This window comes from Oncorhynchus masou, unplaced genomic scaffold (assembly GCF_036934945.1).
Source record: "Oncorhynchus masou masou isolate Uvic2021 unplaced genomic scaffold, UVic_Omas_1.1 unplaced_scaffold_1038, whole genome shotgun sequence".
NCBI classification, from domain to species: Eukaryota; Metazoa; Chordata; class Actinopteri; order Salmoniformes; family Salmonidae; genus Oncorhynchus; species Oncorhynchus masou.
In genome coordinates, this window is record NW_027000079.1 from 23,470 (window position 1) to 40,459 (window position 16,990).

At 50.4% G+C, this 16,990-nt stretch overlaps 1 protein-coding gene across 1 annotated transcript in view; it reads right to left on the reverse strand.

The window, feature by feature from the left end:
- The window catches only part of LOC135528802 (transmembrane anterior posterior transformation protein 1 homolog), a 62,248-nt gene that overhangs the window by 22,360 nt on the left and 22,898 nt on the right, over positions 1-16,990 (reverse strand). The window contains exons 4-5 of the mRNA XM_064957861.1: positions 8,285-8,447; positions 5,680-5,815 (exon numbers count right to left, since the gene is read on the reverse strand). Coding sequence (XP_064813933.1) covers positions 5,680-5,815; positions 8,285-8,447 — 299 coding nt within the window. The remainder of the gene's footprint in view (positions 1-5,679; positions 5,816-8,284; positions 8,448-16,990) is intronic.

Sequence of the window (16,990 nt, forward strand, 5' to 3'; positions counted from 1 at the left end):
ACCTCTTCAAGGAATACCTAGGATAAGATAAGTAATCCTTCTCACCACCCCCCCCCTTAATGATTTAAATACACTATTGTAAAGTGGCTGTTCCACTGGATGTCAGAAGGTGAATTCACCAATTTGTAAGTTGCTCTGGATAAGAGCGTCTGCTAAATGACTTAAATGTAAATGTAAATGTAAATGTACCACAACCTGACTACACACTCAGGAAACAGCCTGATACAGACTACCACAACCTGACTACACACTCAGGAAACAGCCTGACACACAGACTACCACAACCTGACTACACACTCAGGAAACAGCCTGACACACAGACTACCACAACCTGACTACACACTCAGGAAACAGCCTGACACAGACTACCACAACCTGACTACACACTCAGGAAACAGCCTGATACAGACTACCACAACCTGACTACACACTCAGGAAACAGCCTGACACAGACTACCACAACCTGACTACACACTCAGGAAACAGCCTGATACAGACTACCACAACCTGACTACACACTCAGGAAACAGCCTGACACAGACTACCACAACCTGACTACACACTCAGGAAACAGCCTGATACAGACTACCACAACCTGACTACACACTCAGGAAACAGCCTGATACAGACTACCACAACCTGACTACACACTCAGGAAACAGCCTGACACAGACTACCACAACCTGACTACACACTCAGGAAACAGCCTGATACAGACTACCACAACCTGACTACACACTCAGGAAACAGCCTGACACACAGACTACCACAACCTGACTACACACTCAGGAAACAGCCTGACACAGACTACCACAACCTGACTACACACTCAGGAAACAGCCTGATACAGACTACCACAACCTGACTACACACTCAGGAAACAGCCTGACACAGACTACCACAACCTGACTACACACTCAGGAAACAGACTGACACAGACTACCACAACCTGACTACACACTCAGGAAACAGCCTGACACACAGACTACCACAACCTGACTACACACTCAGGAAACAGCCTGATACAGACTACCACAACCTGACTACACACTCAGGAAACAGCCTGACACAGACTACCACAACCTGACTACACACTCAGGAAACAGCCTGATACAGACTACCACAACCTGACTACACACTCAGGAAACAGCCTGATACAGACTACCACAACCTGACTACACACTCAGGAAACAGCCTGACACAGACTACCACAACCTGACTACACACTCAGGAAACAGCCTGACACACAGACTACCACAACCTGACTACACACTCAGGAAACAGCCTGATACAGACTACCACAACCTGACTACACACTCAGGAAACAGCCTGCTACACAGACTACCACAACCTGACTACACACTCAGGAAACAGCCTGACACAGACTACCACAACCTGACTACACACTCAGGAAACAGCCTGACACAGACTACCACAACCTGACTACACACTCAGGAAACAGCCTGACACAGACTACCACAACCTGACTACACACTCAGGAAACAGCCTGACACAGACTACCACAACCTGACTACACACTCAGGAAACAGCCTGATACAGACTACCACAACCTGACTACACACTCAGGAAACAGCCTGACTCAGACTACCACAACCTGACTACACACTCAGGAAACAGCCTGATACAGACTACCACAACCTGACTACACACTCAGGAAACAGCCTGACACAGACTACCACAACCTGACTACACACTCAGGAAACAGCCTGACACAGACTACCACAACCTGACTACACACTCAGGAAACAGCCTGACACACAGACTACCACAACCTGACTACACACTCAGGAAACAGCCTGACACAGACTACCACAACCTGACTACACACTCAGGAAACAGCCTGATACAGACTACCACAACCTGACTACACACTCAGGAAACAGCCTGACACAGACTACCACAACCTGACTACACACTCAGGAAACAGCCTGGTACAGACTACCACAACCTGACTACACACTCAGGAAACAGCCTGACACAGACTACCACAACCTGACTACACACTCAGGAAAACAGCCTGACACACAGACTACCACAACCTGACTACACACTCAGGAAACAGCCTGACACAGACTACCACAACCTGACTACACACTCAGGAAACAGCCTGACACACAGACTACCACAACCTGACTACACACTCAGGAAACAGCCTGATACAGACTACCACAACCTGACTACACACTCAGGAAACAGCCTGATACAGACTACCACAACCTGACTACACACTCAGGAAACAGCCTGACACAGACTACCACAACCTGACTACACACTCAGGAAACAGCCTGATACAGACTACCACAACCTGACTACACACTCAGGAAACAGCCTGACACAGACTACCACAACCTGACTACACACTCAGGAAACAGCCTGACACAGACTACCACAACCTGACTACACACTCAGGAAACAGCCTGACACACAGACTACCACAACCTGACTACACACTCAGGAAACAGCCTGACACAGACTACCACAACCTGACTACACACTCAGGAAACAGCCTGACACAGACTACCACAACCTGACTACACACTCAGGAAACAGCCTGAAACAGACTACCACAACCTGACTACACACTCAGGAAACAGCCTGATACAGACTACCACAACCTGACTACACACTCAGGAAACAGCCTGATACAGACTACCACAACCTGACTACACACTCAGGAAACAGCCTGACACAGACTACCACAACCTGACTACACACTCAGGAAACAGCCTGACACAGACTACCACAACCTGACTACACACTCAGGAAACAGCCTGACACACAGACTACCACAACCTGACTACACACTCAGGAAACAGCCTGACACAGACTACCACAACCTGACTACACACTCAGGAAACAGCCTGACACACAGACTACCACAACCTGACTACACACTCAGGAAACAGCCTGATACACAGACTACCACAACCTGACTACACACTCAGGAAACAGCCTGACACAGACTACCACAACCTGACTACACACTCAGGAAACAGCCTGACACAGACTACCACAACCTGACTACACACTCAGGAAACAGCCTGACATACAGACTACCACAACCTGACTACACACTCAGGAAACAGCCTGACACACAGACTACCACAACCTGACTACACACTCAGGAAACAGCCTGATACAGACTACCACAACCTGACTACACACTCAGGAAACAGCCTGACACAGACTACCACAACCTGACTACACACTCAGGAAACAGCCTGACACACAGACTACCACAACCTGACTACACACTCAGGAAACAGCCTGACACAGACTACCACAACCTGACTACACACTCAGGAAACAGCCTGACACAGACTACCACAACCTGACTACACACTCAGGAAACAGCCTGACACAGACTACCACAACCTGACTACACACTCAGGAAACAGCCTGACACAGACTACCACAACCTGACTACACACTCAGGAAACAGCATGATACAGACTACCACAACCTGACTACACACTCAGGAAACAGCCTGATACAGACTACCACAACCTGACTACACACTCAGGAAACAGCCTGACACAGACTACCACAACCTGACTACACACTCAGGAAACAGCCTGACACAGACTACCACAACCTGACTACACACTCAGGAAACAGCCTGACACAGACTACCACAACCTGACTACACACTCAGGAAACAGCCTGATACAGACTACCACAACCTGACTACACACTCAGGAAACAGCCTGACACACAGACTACCACAACCTGACTACACACTCAGGAAACAGCCTGATACAGACTACCACAACCTGACTACACACTCAGGAAACAGCCTGATACAGACTACCACAACCTGACTACACACTCAGGAAACAGCCTGATACAGACTACCACAACCTGACTACACACTCAGGAAACAGCCTGATACAGACTACCACAACCTGACTACACACTCAGGAAACAGCCTGACACAGACTACCACAACCTGACTACACACTCAGGAAACAGCCTGACACAGACTACCACAACCTGACTACACACTCAGGAAACAGCCTGACACAGACTACCACAACCTGACTACACACTCAGGAAACAGCCTGACACACAGACTACCACAACCTGACTACACACTCAGGAAACAGCCTGATACAGACTTCACAACCTGACTACACACTCAGGAAACAGCCTGATACAGACTACCACAACCTGACTACACACTCAGGAAACAGCCTGACACACAGACTACCACAACCTGACTACACACTCAGGAAACAGCCTGACACAGACTACCACAACCTGACTACACACTCAGGAAACAGCCTGACACAGACTACCACAACCTGACTACACACTCAGGAAACAGCCTGACACAGACTACCACAACCTGACTACACACTCAGGAAACAGCCTGACACAGACTACCACAACCTGACTACACACTCAGGAAACAGCCTGATACAGACTACCACAACCTGACTACACACTCAGGAAACAATCTGATAATACACACCCCATGAGGAAGAGAGCTACAACTCCTATACCGTCCCTCTTTAGGTTCAGTAGGTAAGGATACAGACAGGAAGTGGGGAACAACTCCTATATGAGCTCTCTTCTTCTCTCTAGGTTCAGTAAGGATACAGACAGGAAGTGAGGAACAACTCCTATATGAGCTCTCTTCTCCTCTTTAGGTTCAGTAAGGATATAGGCAGGAAGTGAGGAACAACTCCTATATGAGCTCTCTTCTTCTCTCTAGGTTCAGTAAGGATATAGGCAGGAAGTGAGGAACAACTCCTGTATGAGTTCTCTTCTCCTCTTTAGGTTCACTAAGGATACAGACAGGAAGTGGGGAACAACTCTTATATGAGCTCTCTTCTTCTCTTTAGGTTCAGTAAGGATACAGACAGGAAGTGAGGAACAACTCCTATATGAGCTCTCTTCTTCTCTCTAGGTTCAGTAAGGATACAGACATATAGAACAGCCATGAGGAAGTGAGGAACAACTCCTATATGAGCTCTTTTCTCCTCTTTAGGTTCAGTAAGGATACAGACAGGAAGTGAGGAACAACTCCTATATGAGCTCTCTTCTCCTCTTTAGGTTCACTAAGGATATAGGCAGGAAGTGAGGAACAACTCCTATATGAGCTCTCTTCTCCTCTTTAGGTTCAGTAAGGATATAGACAGGAAGTGAGGTACAACTCCTATATGAGCTCTCTTCTCCTCTCTAGGTTCACTAAGGATACAGACAGGAAGTGAGGAACAACTCCTATATGAGCTCTCTTCTTCTCTCTAGGTTCACTAAGGATACAGACAGGAAGTGAGGAACAACTCCTATATGAGCTCTCTTCTTCTCTCTAGGTTCAGTAAGGATACAGACAGGAAGTGAGGTACAACTCCTATATGAGCTCTCTTCTTCTCTCTAGGTTCAGTAAGGATACAGACAGGAAGTGAGGAACAACTCCTATATGAGCTCTCTTCTCCTCTTTAGGTTCAGTAAGGATACAGACAGGAAGTGAGGAACAACTCCTATATGAGCTCTTTTCTTCTCTCTAGGTTCAGTAAGGATACAGACAGGAAGTGAGGAACAACTCCTATATGAGCTCTCTTCTTCTCTCTAGGTTCAGTAAGGATACAGACAGGAAGTGAGGAACAACTCCTATATGAGCTCTCTTATCCTCTTTAGGTTCAGTAAGGATACAGACATATAGAACAGCCATGAGGAAGTGAGGAACAACTCCTATATGAGCTCTTTTCTTCTCTTTAGGTTCTGTTGCGGTCCAGTAGAGAGCGTCCAGAATGTCCTGACCAAACGAAGAGAACAACCTGTCTGCAACCTGCAGGGAACAAACACACACGGTTAGTGTACCTGTAGGGAACACGAACACACACACATACACACAGGTTCAGGTGAGGTAATAAAAGCTACAGGTTCAGGTGAGGTATTAGAAGCTGCAGGTACAGGTGAGGTATTAAAAGCTGCAGGTACAGGTGAGGTATTAAAAGCTGCAGGTACAGGTGAGGTATTAAAAGCTGCAGGTAGAGGTGAGGTATTAAAAGCTGCAGGTACAGGTGAGGTAATAAAAGCTGCAGGTACAGGTGAGGTATTAAAAGCTGCAGGTACAGGTGAGGTATTAAAAGTTGCAGGTACAGGTGAGGTATTAAAAGCTGCAGGTAGAGGTGAGGTATTAGAAGCTGCAGGTACAGGTGAGGTAATAAAAGCTGCAGGTACAGGTGAGGTATTAAAAGCTGCAGGTAGAGGTGAGGTATTAAAAGCTGCAGGTGAGGTAATAAAAGCTGCAGGTACAGGTGAGGTATTAGAAGCTTCAGGTGAGGTATTAAAAGCTGCAGGTTCAGGTGAGGTATTAGAAGCTGCAGGTACAGGTGAGGTAATAAAAGCTGCAGGTTCAGGTGAGGTATTAAAAGCTGCAGGTTCAGGTGAGGTATTAAAAGCTGCAGGTACAGGTGAGGTATTAAAAGCTGCAGGTACAGGTGAGGTATTAAAAGCTGCAGGGACAGGTGAGGTATTAAAAGCTGCAGGTTCAGGTGAGGTAATAAAAGCTGCAGGTACAGGTGAGGTATTAAAAGCTGCAGGTACAGGTGAGGTATTAAAAGCTGCAGGTACAGGTGAGGTATTAAAAGCTGCAGGTACAGGTGAGGTATTAAAAGCTGCAGGTTCAGGTGAGGTAATAAAAGCTGCAGGTACAGGTGAGGTAATAAAAGCTGCAGGTTCAGGTGAGGTATTAAAAGCTGCAGGTACAGGTGAGGTATTAAAAGCTGCAGGTACAGGTGAGGTATTAAAAGCTGCAGGTACAGGTGAGGTATTAGAAGCTGCAGGTACAGGTGAGGTAATAAAAGCTGCAGGTACAGGTGAGGTATTAAAAGCTGCAGGTACAGGTGAGGTATTAGAAGCTGCAGGTAGAGGTGAGGTATTAGAAGCTGCAGGTACAGGTGAGGTATTAGAAGCTGCAGGTACAGGTGAGGTATTAAAAGCTGCAGGTACAGGTGAGGTATTAAAAGCTGCAGGTACAGGTGAGGTATTAGAAGCTGCAGGTACAGGTGAGGTATTAAAAGCTGCAGGTACAGGTGAGGTATTAAAAGCTGCAGGTTCAGGTGAGGAATTAGAAGATGCAGGTACAGGTGAGGTATTAAAAGCTGCAGGTACAGGTGAGGTATTAAAAGCTGCAGGTACAGGTGAGGTATTAAAAGCTGCAGGTACAGGTGAGGTAATAAAAGCTGCAGGTACAGGTGAGGTATTAAAAGCTGCAGGTTCAGGTGAGGTATTAAAAGCTGCAGGTACAGGTGAGGTATTAAAAGCTGCAGGTACAGGTGAGGTATTAAAAGCTGCAGGTACAGGTGAGGTATTAAAAGCTGCAGGTACAGGTGAGGTATTAAAAGCTGCAGGTTCAGGTGAGGTAATAAAAGCTGCAGGTACAGGTGAGGTAATAAAAGCTGCAGGTTCAGGTGAGGTATTAAAAGCTGCAGGTACAGGTGAGGTAATAAAAGCTGCAGGTACAGGTGAGGTATTAAAAGCTGCAGGTACAGGTGAGGTATTAGAAGCTGCAGGTACAGGTGAGGTATTAGAAGCTGCAGGTACAGGTGAGGTATTAAAAGCTGCAGGTACAGGTGAGGTATTAAAAGCTGCAGGTTCAGGTGAGGAATTAGAAGATGCAGGTACAGGTGAGGTATTAAAAGCTGCAGGTACAGGTGAGGTATTAAAAGCTGCAGGTACAGGTGAGGTATTAAAAGCTGCAGGGACAGGTGAGGTATTAAAAGCTGCAGGTTCAGGTGAGGTATTAAAAGCTGCAGGTACAGGTGAGGTGAGGTGAGCATGTTGTAGATGATATATAGTTTGATGACAGACTGTTCTCTGATCAGGTGATACATCATGCTGTAGTCTCAGTGTGTTACCTCTAGATGATATATAGTTTGATGACAGACTGTTCTCTGATCAGGTGATACATCATGCTGTAGTCTCAGTGTGTTACCTCTAGATGATATATAGTTTGATGACAGACTGTTCTCTGATCAGGTGATACATCATGCAGTAGTCTCAGTGTGTTACCTCTAGATGATATATAGTTTGATGACAGACTGTTCTCTGATCAGGTGATACATCATGCAGTAGTCTCAGTGTGTTACCTCCAGCATGTTGTAGATAATATAGAGTTTGATGACAGACTGTTCTCTGATCAGTTGATACATCATGCAGTAGTCTCAGTGTGTTACCTCCAGATGATATATAGTTTGATGACAGACTGTTCTCTGATCAGGTGATACATCATGCTGTAGTCTCAGTGTGTTACCTCCAGCATGTTGTAGATAATATAGAGTTTGATGACAGACTGTCCTCTGATCAGGTGGTACATCATGCTGTAATCCACGTAGCTCATCATGACGTAACACAACACCACGATGAAACCCTTCATCACATCACAGACCTGGGCTGGCTGGAGAAGAGGAGACCCACTGTGGAGGGGAGGAGAGAGAGAAGAGTTAGGAGGAGAGGAGACCCACTGTGGAGGGGAGGAGAGAGAGAAGAGTTAGGAGGAGAGGAGACCCACTGTGGAGGGGAGGAGAGAGAGAAGAGTTAGGAGGAGAGGAGACCCACTGTGGAGGGGAGGAGAGAGAGAAGAGTTAGGAGGAGAGGAGACCCACTGTGATCAGACAGCTTGATGTAGCGGACACCACCTGGACAGCAGGGTCAGTAGTCTGGTGAGGTGTGTGTAGGTGTGGTACCTCAGACCACAGCAGGGTAGGGTCAGTGGTCTGATGAGGTGTGTGTAGGTGTGTTACCTCAGACCACAGCAGGGTAGGGTCAGTATGAGGTGTGTGTAGGTGTGTTACCTCAGACCACAGCAGGGTAGGGTCAGTGGTCTGATGAGGTGTGTGTAGGTGTGTTACCTCAGACCACAGCAGGGTAGGGTCAGTGGTCTGATGAGGTGTGTGTAGGTGTGTTACCTCAGACCACAGCAGGGTAGGGTCAGTATGAGGTGTGTGTAGGTGTGGTACCTCAGACCACAGCAGGGTAGGGTCAGTATGAGGTGTGTGTAGGTGTGTTACCTCAGACCACAGCAGGGTAGGGTCAGTGGTCTGGTGAGGTGTGTGTAGGTGTGGTACCTCAGACCACAGCAGGGTAGGGTCAGTATGAGGTGTGTGTAGGTGTGGTACCTCAGACCACAGCAGGGTAGGGTCAGTATGAGGTGTGTGTAGGTGTGGTACCTCAGACCACAGCAGGGTAGGGTCAGTAGTCTGATGAGGTGTGTGTAGGTGTGTTACCTCCGACCACAGCAGGGTAGGGTCAGTAGTCTGATGAGGTGTGTGTAGGTGTGTTACCTCAGACCACAGCAGGGTAGGGTCAGTATGAGGTGTGTGTAGGTGTGGTACCTCAGACCACAGCAGGGTAGGGTCAGTGGTCTGGTGAGGAGTGGTACCTCAGACCACAGCAGGGTAGGGTCAGTGGTCTGATGAGGTGTGTGTAGGTGTGTTACCTCAGACCACAGCAGGGTAGGGTCAGTGGTCTGGTGAGGTGTGTGTAGGTGTGTTACCACAGCAGGGTAGGGTCAGTAGTCTGGTGAGGAGTGGTACCTCAGACCACAGCAGGGTAGGGTCAGTGGTCTGATGAGGTGTGTGTAGGTGTGTTACCTCAGACCACAGCAGGGTAGGGTCAGTAGTCTGATGAGGTGTGTGTAGGTGTGGTACCTCAGACCACAGCAGGGTAGGGTCAGTGGTCTGATGAGGTGTGTGTAGGTGTGTTACCTCAGACCACAGCAGGGTAGGGTCAGTAGTCTGATGAGGTGTGTGTAGGTGTGTTACCTCAGACCACAGCAGGGTAGGGTCAGTAGTCTGATGAGGTGTGTGTAGGTGTGTTACCTCAGACCACAGCAGGGTAGGGTCAGTAGTCTGATGAGGTGTGTGTAGGTGTGTTACCTCAGACCACAGCAGGGTAGGGTCAGTAGTCTGATGAGGTGTGTGTAGGTGTGGTACCTCAGACCACAGCAGGGTAGGGTCAGTGGTCTGATGAGGTGTGTGTAGGTGTGTTACCTCAGACCACAGCAGGGTAGGGTCAGTAGTCTGGTGAGGTGTGTGTAGGTGTGTTACCTCCGACCACAGCAGGGTAGGGTCAGTATGAGGTGTGTGTAGGTGTGGTACCTCAGACCACAGCAGGGTAGGGTCAGTATGAGGTGTGTGTAGGTGTGGTACCTCAGACCACAGCAGGGTAGGGTCAGTAGTCTGATGAGGTGTGTGTAGGTGTGGTACCTCAGACCACAGCAGGGTAGGGTCAGTATGAGGTGTGTGTAGGTGTGTTACCTCAGACCACAGCAGGGTAGGGTCAGTGGTCTGATGAGGTGTGTGTAGGTGTGGTACCTCAGACCACAGCAGGGTAGGGTCAGTAGTCTGATGAGGTGTGTGTAGGTGTGTTACCTCAGACCACAGCAGGGTAGGGTCAGTGGTCTGATGAGGTGTGTGTAGGTGTGGTACCTCAGACCACAGCAGGGTAGGGTCAGTATGAGGTGTGTGTAGGTGTGGTACCTCAGACCACAGCAGGGTAGGGTCAGTATGAGGTGTGTGTAGGTGTGGTACCTCAGACCACAGCAGGGTAGGGTCAGTATGAGGTGTGTGTAGGTGTGGTACCTCAGACCACAGCAGGGTAGGGTCAGTATGAGGTGTGTGTAGGTGTGGTACCTCAGACCACAGCAGGGTAGGGTCAGTGGTCTGATGAGGTGTGTGTAGGTGTGTTACCTCAGACCACAGCAGGGTAGGGTCAGTGGTCTGATGAGGTGTGTGTAGGTGTGTTACCTCAGACCACAGCAGGGTAGGGTCAGTATGAGGTGTGTGTAGGTGTGTTACCTCCGACCACAGCAGGGTAGGGTCAGTGGTCTGATGAGGTGTGTGTAGGTGTGTTACCTCAGACCACAGCAGGGTAGGGTCAGTATGAGGTGTGTGTAGGTGTGTTACCTCAGACCACAGCAGGGTAGGGTCAGTGGTCTGATGAGGTGTGTGTAGGTGTGTTACCTCAGACCACAGCAGGGTAGGGTCAGTGGTCTGATGAGGTGTGTGTAGGTGTGTTACCTCAGACCACAGCAGGGTAGGGTCAGTAGTCTGGTGAGGTGTGTGTAGGTGTGTTACCTCCGACCACAGCAGGGTAGGGTCAGTATGAGGTGTGTGTAGGTGTGGTACCTCAGACCACAGCAGGGTAGGGTCAGTATGAGGTGTGTGTAGGTGTGGTACCTCAGACCACAGCAGGGTAGGGTCAGTATGAGGTGTGTGTAGGTGTGGTACCTCAGACCACAGCAGGGTAGGGTCAGTATGAGGTGTGTGTAGGTGTGTTACCTCAGACCACAGCAGGGTAGGGTCAGTATGAGGTGTGTGTAGGTGTGTTACCTCAGACCACAGCAGGGTAGGGTCAGTATGAGGTGTGTGTAGGTGTGGTACCTCAGACCACAGCAGGGTAGGGTCAGTATGAGGTGTGTGTAGGTGTGTTACCTCAGACCACAGCAGGGTAGGGTCAGTATGAGGTGTGTGTAGGTGTGGTACCTCAGACCACAGCAGGGTAGGGTCAGTGGTCTGATGAGGTGTGTGTAGGTGTGGTACCTCAGACCACAGCAGGGTAGGGTCAGTAGTCTGATGAGGTGTGTGTAGGTGTGTTACCTCAGACCACAGCAGGGTAGGGTCAGTAGTCTGATGAGGTGTGTGTAGGTGTGTTACCTCAGACCACAGCAGGGTAGGGTCAGTAGTCTGATGAGGTGTGTGTAGGTGTGGTACCTCAGACCACAGCAGGGTAGGGTCAGTGGTCTGATGAGGTGTGTGTAGGTGTGTTACCTCAGACCACAGCAGGGTAGGGTCAGTAGTCTGGTGAGGTGTGTGTAGGTGTGTTACCTCCGACCACAGCAGGGTAGGGTCAGTATGAGGTGTGTGTAGGTGTGGTACCTCAGACCACAGCAGGGTAGGGTCAGTATGAGGTGTGTGTAGGTGTGGTACCTCAGACCACAGCAGGGTAGGGTCAGTAGTCTGATGAGGTGTGTGTAGGTGTGTTACCTCAGACCACAGCAGGGTAGGGTCAGTATGAGGTGTGTGTAGGTGTGTTACCTCAGACCACAGAAGGGTAGGGTCAGTGGTCTGATGAGGTGTGTGTAGGTGTGGTACCTCAGACCACAGCAGGGTAGGGTCAGTATGAGGTGTGTGTAGGTGTGTTACCTCAGACCACAGCAGGGTAGGGTCAGTATGAGGTGTGTGTAGGTGTGGTACCTCAGACCACAGCAGGGTAGGGTCAGTATGAGGTGTGTGTAGGTGTGGTACCTCAGACCACAGCAGGGTAGGGTCAGTATGAGGTGTGTGTAGGTGTGGTACCTCAGACCACAGCAGGGTAGGGTCAGTATGAGGTGTGTGTAGGTGTGGTACCTCAGACCACAGCAGGGTAGGGTCAGTGGTCTGATGAGGTGTGTGTAGGTGTGTTACCTCAGACCACAGCAGGGTAGGGTCAGTATGAGGTGTGTGTAGGTGTGTTACCTCCGACCACAGCAGGGTAGGGTCAGTGGTCTGATGAGGTGTGTGTAGGTGTGTTACCTCAGACCACAGCAGGGTAGGGTCAGTATGAGGTGTGTGTAGGTGTGTTACCTCAGACCACAGCAGGGTAGGGTCAGTGGTCTGATGAGGTGTGTGTAGGTGTGTTACCTCAGACCACAGCAGGGTAGGGTCAGTAGTCTGATGAGGTGTGTGTAGGTGTGTTACCTCAGACCACAGCAGGGTAGGGTCAGTAGTCTGATGAGGTGTGTGTAGGTGTGGTACCTCAGACCACAGCAGGGTAGGGTCAGTATGAGGTGTGTGTAGGTGTGTTACCTCAGACCACAGCAGGGTAGGGTCAGTATGAGGTGTGTGTAGGTGTGTTACCTCAGACCACAGCAGGGTAGGGTCAGTATGAGGTGTGTGTAGGTGTGTTACCTCAGACCACAGCAGGGTAGGGTCAGTATGAGGTGTGTGTAGGTGTGGTACCTCAGACCACAGCAGGGTAGGGTCAGTGGTCTGATGAGGTGTGTGTAGGTGTGGTACCTCAGACCACAGCAGGGTAGGGTCAGTATGAGGTGTGTGTAGGTGTGTTACCTCAGACCACAGCAGGGTAGGGTCAGTATGAGGTGTGTGTAGGTGTGTTACCTCAGACCACAGCAGGGTAGGGTCAGTATGAGGTGTGTGTAGGTGTGGTACCTCAGACCACAGCAGGGTAGGGTCAGTGGTCTGATGAGGTGTGTGTAGGTGTGTTACCTCAGACCACAGCAGGGTAGGGTCAGTAGTCTGATGAGGTGTGTGTAGGTGTGGTACCTCAGACCACAGCAGGGTAGGGTCAGTGGTCTGATGAGGTGTGTGTAGGTGTGTTACCACAGCAGGGTAGGGTCAGTAGTCTGATGTGGTGTGTGTAGGTGTGTTACCTCAGACCACAGCAGGGTAGGGTCAGTATGAGGTGTGTGTAGGTGTGTTACCTCAGACCACAGCAGGGTAGGGTCAGTAGTCTGATGAGGTGTGTGTAGGTGTGTTACCTCAGACCACAGCAGGGTAGGGTCAGTGGTCTGATGAGGTGTGTGTAGGTGTGTTACCTCAGACCACAGCAGGGTAGGGTCAGTGGTCTGATGAGGTGTGTGTAGGTGTGGTACCTCAGACCACAGCAGGGTAGGGTCAGTGGTCTGATGAGGTGTGTGTAGGTGTGTTACCTCAGACCACAGCAGGGTAGGGTCAGTATGAGGTGTGTGTAGGTGTGTTACCTCAGACCACAGCAGGGTAGGGTCAGTATGAGGTGTGTGTAGGTGTGTTACCTCAGACCACAGCAGGGTAGGTCAGTAGTCTGGTGAGGTGTGTGTAGGTGTGGTACCTCAGACCACAGCAGGGTAGGGTCAGTATGAGGTGTGTGTAGGTGTGGTACCTCAGACCACAGCAGGGTAGGGTCAGTATGAGGTGTGTGTAGGTGTGGTACCTCAGACCACAGCAGGGTAGGGTCAGTATGAGGTGTGTGTAGGTGTGTTACCTCAGACCACAGCAGGGTAGGGTCAGTAGTCTGATGAGGTGTGTGTAGGTGTGTTACCTCAGACCACAGCAGGGTAGGGTCAGTATGAGGTGTGTGTAGGTGTGTTACCTCAGACCACAGCAGGGTAGGGTCAGTAGTCTGGTGAGGTGTGTGTAGGTGTGGTACCTCAGACCACAGCAGGGTAGGGTCAGTATGAGGTGTGTGTAGGTGTGGTACCTCAGACCACAGCAGGGTAGGGTCAGTATGAGGTGTGTGTAGGTGTGTTACCTCAGACCACAGCAGGGTAGGGTCAGTAGTCTGGTGAGGTGTGTGTAGGTGTGTTACCTCAGACCACAGCAGGGTAGGGTCAGTATGAGGTGTGTGTAGGTGTGGTACCTCAGACCACAGCAGGGTAGGGTCAGTATGAGGTGTGTGTAGGTGTGGTACCTCAGACCACAGCAGGGTAGGGTCAGTAGTCTGATGAGGTGTGTGTAGGTGTGTTACCTCAGACCACAGCAGGGTAGGGTCAGTATGAGGTGTGTGTAGGTGTGTTACCTCAGACCACAGCAGGGTAGGGTCAGTATGAGGTGTGTGTAGGTGTGGTACCTCAGACCACAGCAGGGTAGGGTCAGTAGTCTGATGAGGTGTGTGTAGGTGTGTTACCTCAGACCACAGCAGGGTAGGGTCAGTAGTCTGATGAGGTGTGTGTAGGTGTGTTACCTCAGACCACAGCAGGGTAGGGTCAGTAGTCTGATGAGGTGTGTGTAGGTGTGTTACCTCAGACCACAGCAGGGTAGGGTCAGTGGTCTGATGAGGTGTGTGTAGGTGTGGTACCTCAGACCACAGCAGGGTAGGGTCAGTAGTCTGATGAGGTGTGTGTAGGTGTGGTACCTCAGACCACAGCAGGGTAGGGTCAGTAGTCTGATGAGGTGTGTGTAGGTGTGTTACCTCAGACCACAGCAGGGTAGGGTCAGTATGAGGTGTGTGTAGGTGTGTTACCTCAGACCACAGCAGGGTAGGGTCAGTATGAGGTGTGTGTAGGTGTGTTACCTCAGACCACAGCAGGGTAGGGTCAGTATGAGGTGTGTGTAGGTGTGTTACCTCAGACCACAGCAGGGTAGGGTCAGTAGATGGACGAGGGCCAGTAGAACTCTGAGAGGCAGCAGGGTAGGGTCAGTGGTCTGATGAGGTGTGTGTAGGTGTGTTACCTCAGACCACAGCAGGGTAGGGTCAGTAGATGGACGAGGGCCAGTAGAACTCTGAGAGGCAGCAGGGTAGGGTCAGTATGAGGTGTGTGTAGGTGTGTTACCTCAGACCACAGCAGGGTAGGGTCAGTGGTCTGATGAGGTGTGTGTAGGTGTGTTACCTCAGACCACAGCAGGGTAGGGTCAGTAGGTGGACGAGGGCCAGTAGAACTCTGAGAGGCAGCAGGGTAGGGTCAGTATGAGGTGTGTGTAGGTGTGTTACCTCAGACCACAGCAGGGTAGGGTCAGTATGAGGTGTGTGTAGGTGTGTTACCTCAGACCACAGCAGGGTAGGGTCAGTATGAGGTGTGTGTAGGTGTGTTACCTCCGACCACAGCAGGGTAGGGTCAGTATGAGGTGTGTGTAGGTGTGGTACCTCAGACCACAGCAGGGTAGGGTCAGTATGAGGTGTGTGTAGGTGTGGTACCTCAGACCACAGCAGGGTAGGGTCAGTAGTCTGATGAGGTGTGTGTAGGTGTGTTACCTCAGACCACAGCAGGGTAGGGTCAGTATGAGGTGTGTGTAGGTGTGTTACCTCAGACCACAGCAGGGTAGGGTCAGTGGTCTGATGAGGTGTGTGTAGGTGTGGTACCTCAGACCACAGCAGGGTAGGGTCAGTAGTCTGATGAGGTGTGTGTAGGTGTGTTACCTCAGACCACAGCAGGGTAGGGTCAGTATGAGGTGTGTGTAGGTGTGTTACCTCCGACCACAGCAGGGTAGGGTCAGTGGTCTGATGAGGTGTGTGTAGGTGTGTTACCTCAGACCACAGCAGGGTAGGGTCAGTATGAGGTGTGTGTAGGTGTGTTACCTCAGACCACAGCAGGGTAGGGTCAGTATGAGGTGTGTGTAGGTGTGTTACCTCAGACCACAGCAGGGTAGGGTCAGTATGAGGTGTGTGTAGGTGTGTTACCTCAGACCACAGCAGGGTAGGGTCAGTATGAGGTGTGTGTAGGTGTGGTACCTCAGACCACAGCAGGGTAGGGTCAGTGGTCTGATGAGGTGTGTGTAGGTGTGTTACCTCAGACCACAGCAGGGTAGGGTCAGTAGTCTGATGAGGTGTGTGTAGGTGTGTTACCTCAGACCACAGCAGGGTAGGGTCAGTAGTCTGATGAGGTGTGTGTAGGTGTGGTACCTCAGACCACAGCAGGGTAGGGTCAGTATGAGGTGTGTGTAGGTGTGTTACCTCAGACCACAGCAGGGTAGGGTCAGTATGAGGTGTGTGTAGGTGTGTTACCTCAGACCACAGCAGGGTAGGGTCAGTATGAGGTGTGTGTAGGTGTGGTACCTCAGACCACAGCAGGGTAGGGTCAGTATGAGGTGTGTGTAGGTGTGTTACCTCAGACCACAGCAGGGTAGGGTCAGTATGAGGTGTGTGTAGGTGTGGTACCTCAGACCACAGCAGGATAGGGTCAGTGGTCTGATGAGGTGTGTGTAGGTGTGTTACCTCAGACCACAGCAGGGTAGGGTCAGTATGAGGTGTGTGTAGGTGTGTTACCTCAGACCACAGCAGGGTAGGGTCAGTATGAGGTGTGTGTAGGTGTGGTACCTCAGACCACAGCAGGGTAGGGTCAGTAGTCTGGTGAGGTGTGTGTAGGTGTGTTACCTCAGACCACAGCAGGGTAGGGTCAGTATGAGGTGTGTGTAGGTGTGGTACCTCAGACCACAGCAGGATAGGGTCAGTGGTCTGATGAGGTGTGTGTAGGTGTGTTACCTCAGACCACAGCAGGGTAGGGTCAGTATGAGGTGTGTGTAGGTGTGGTACCTCAGACCACAGC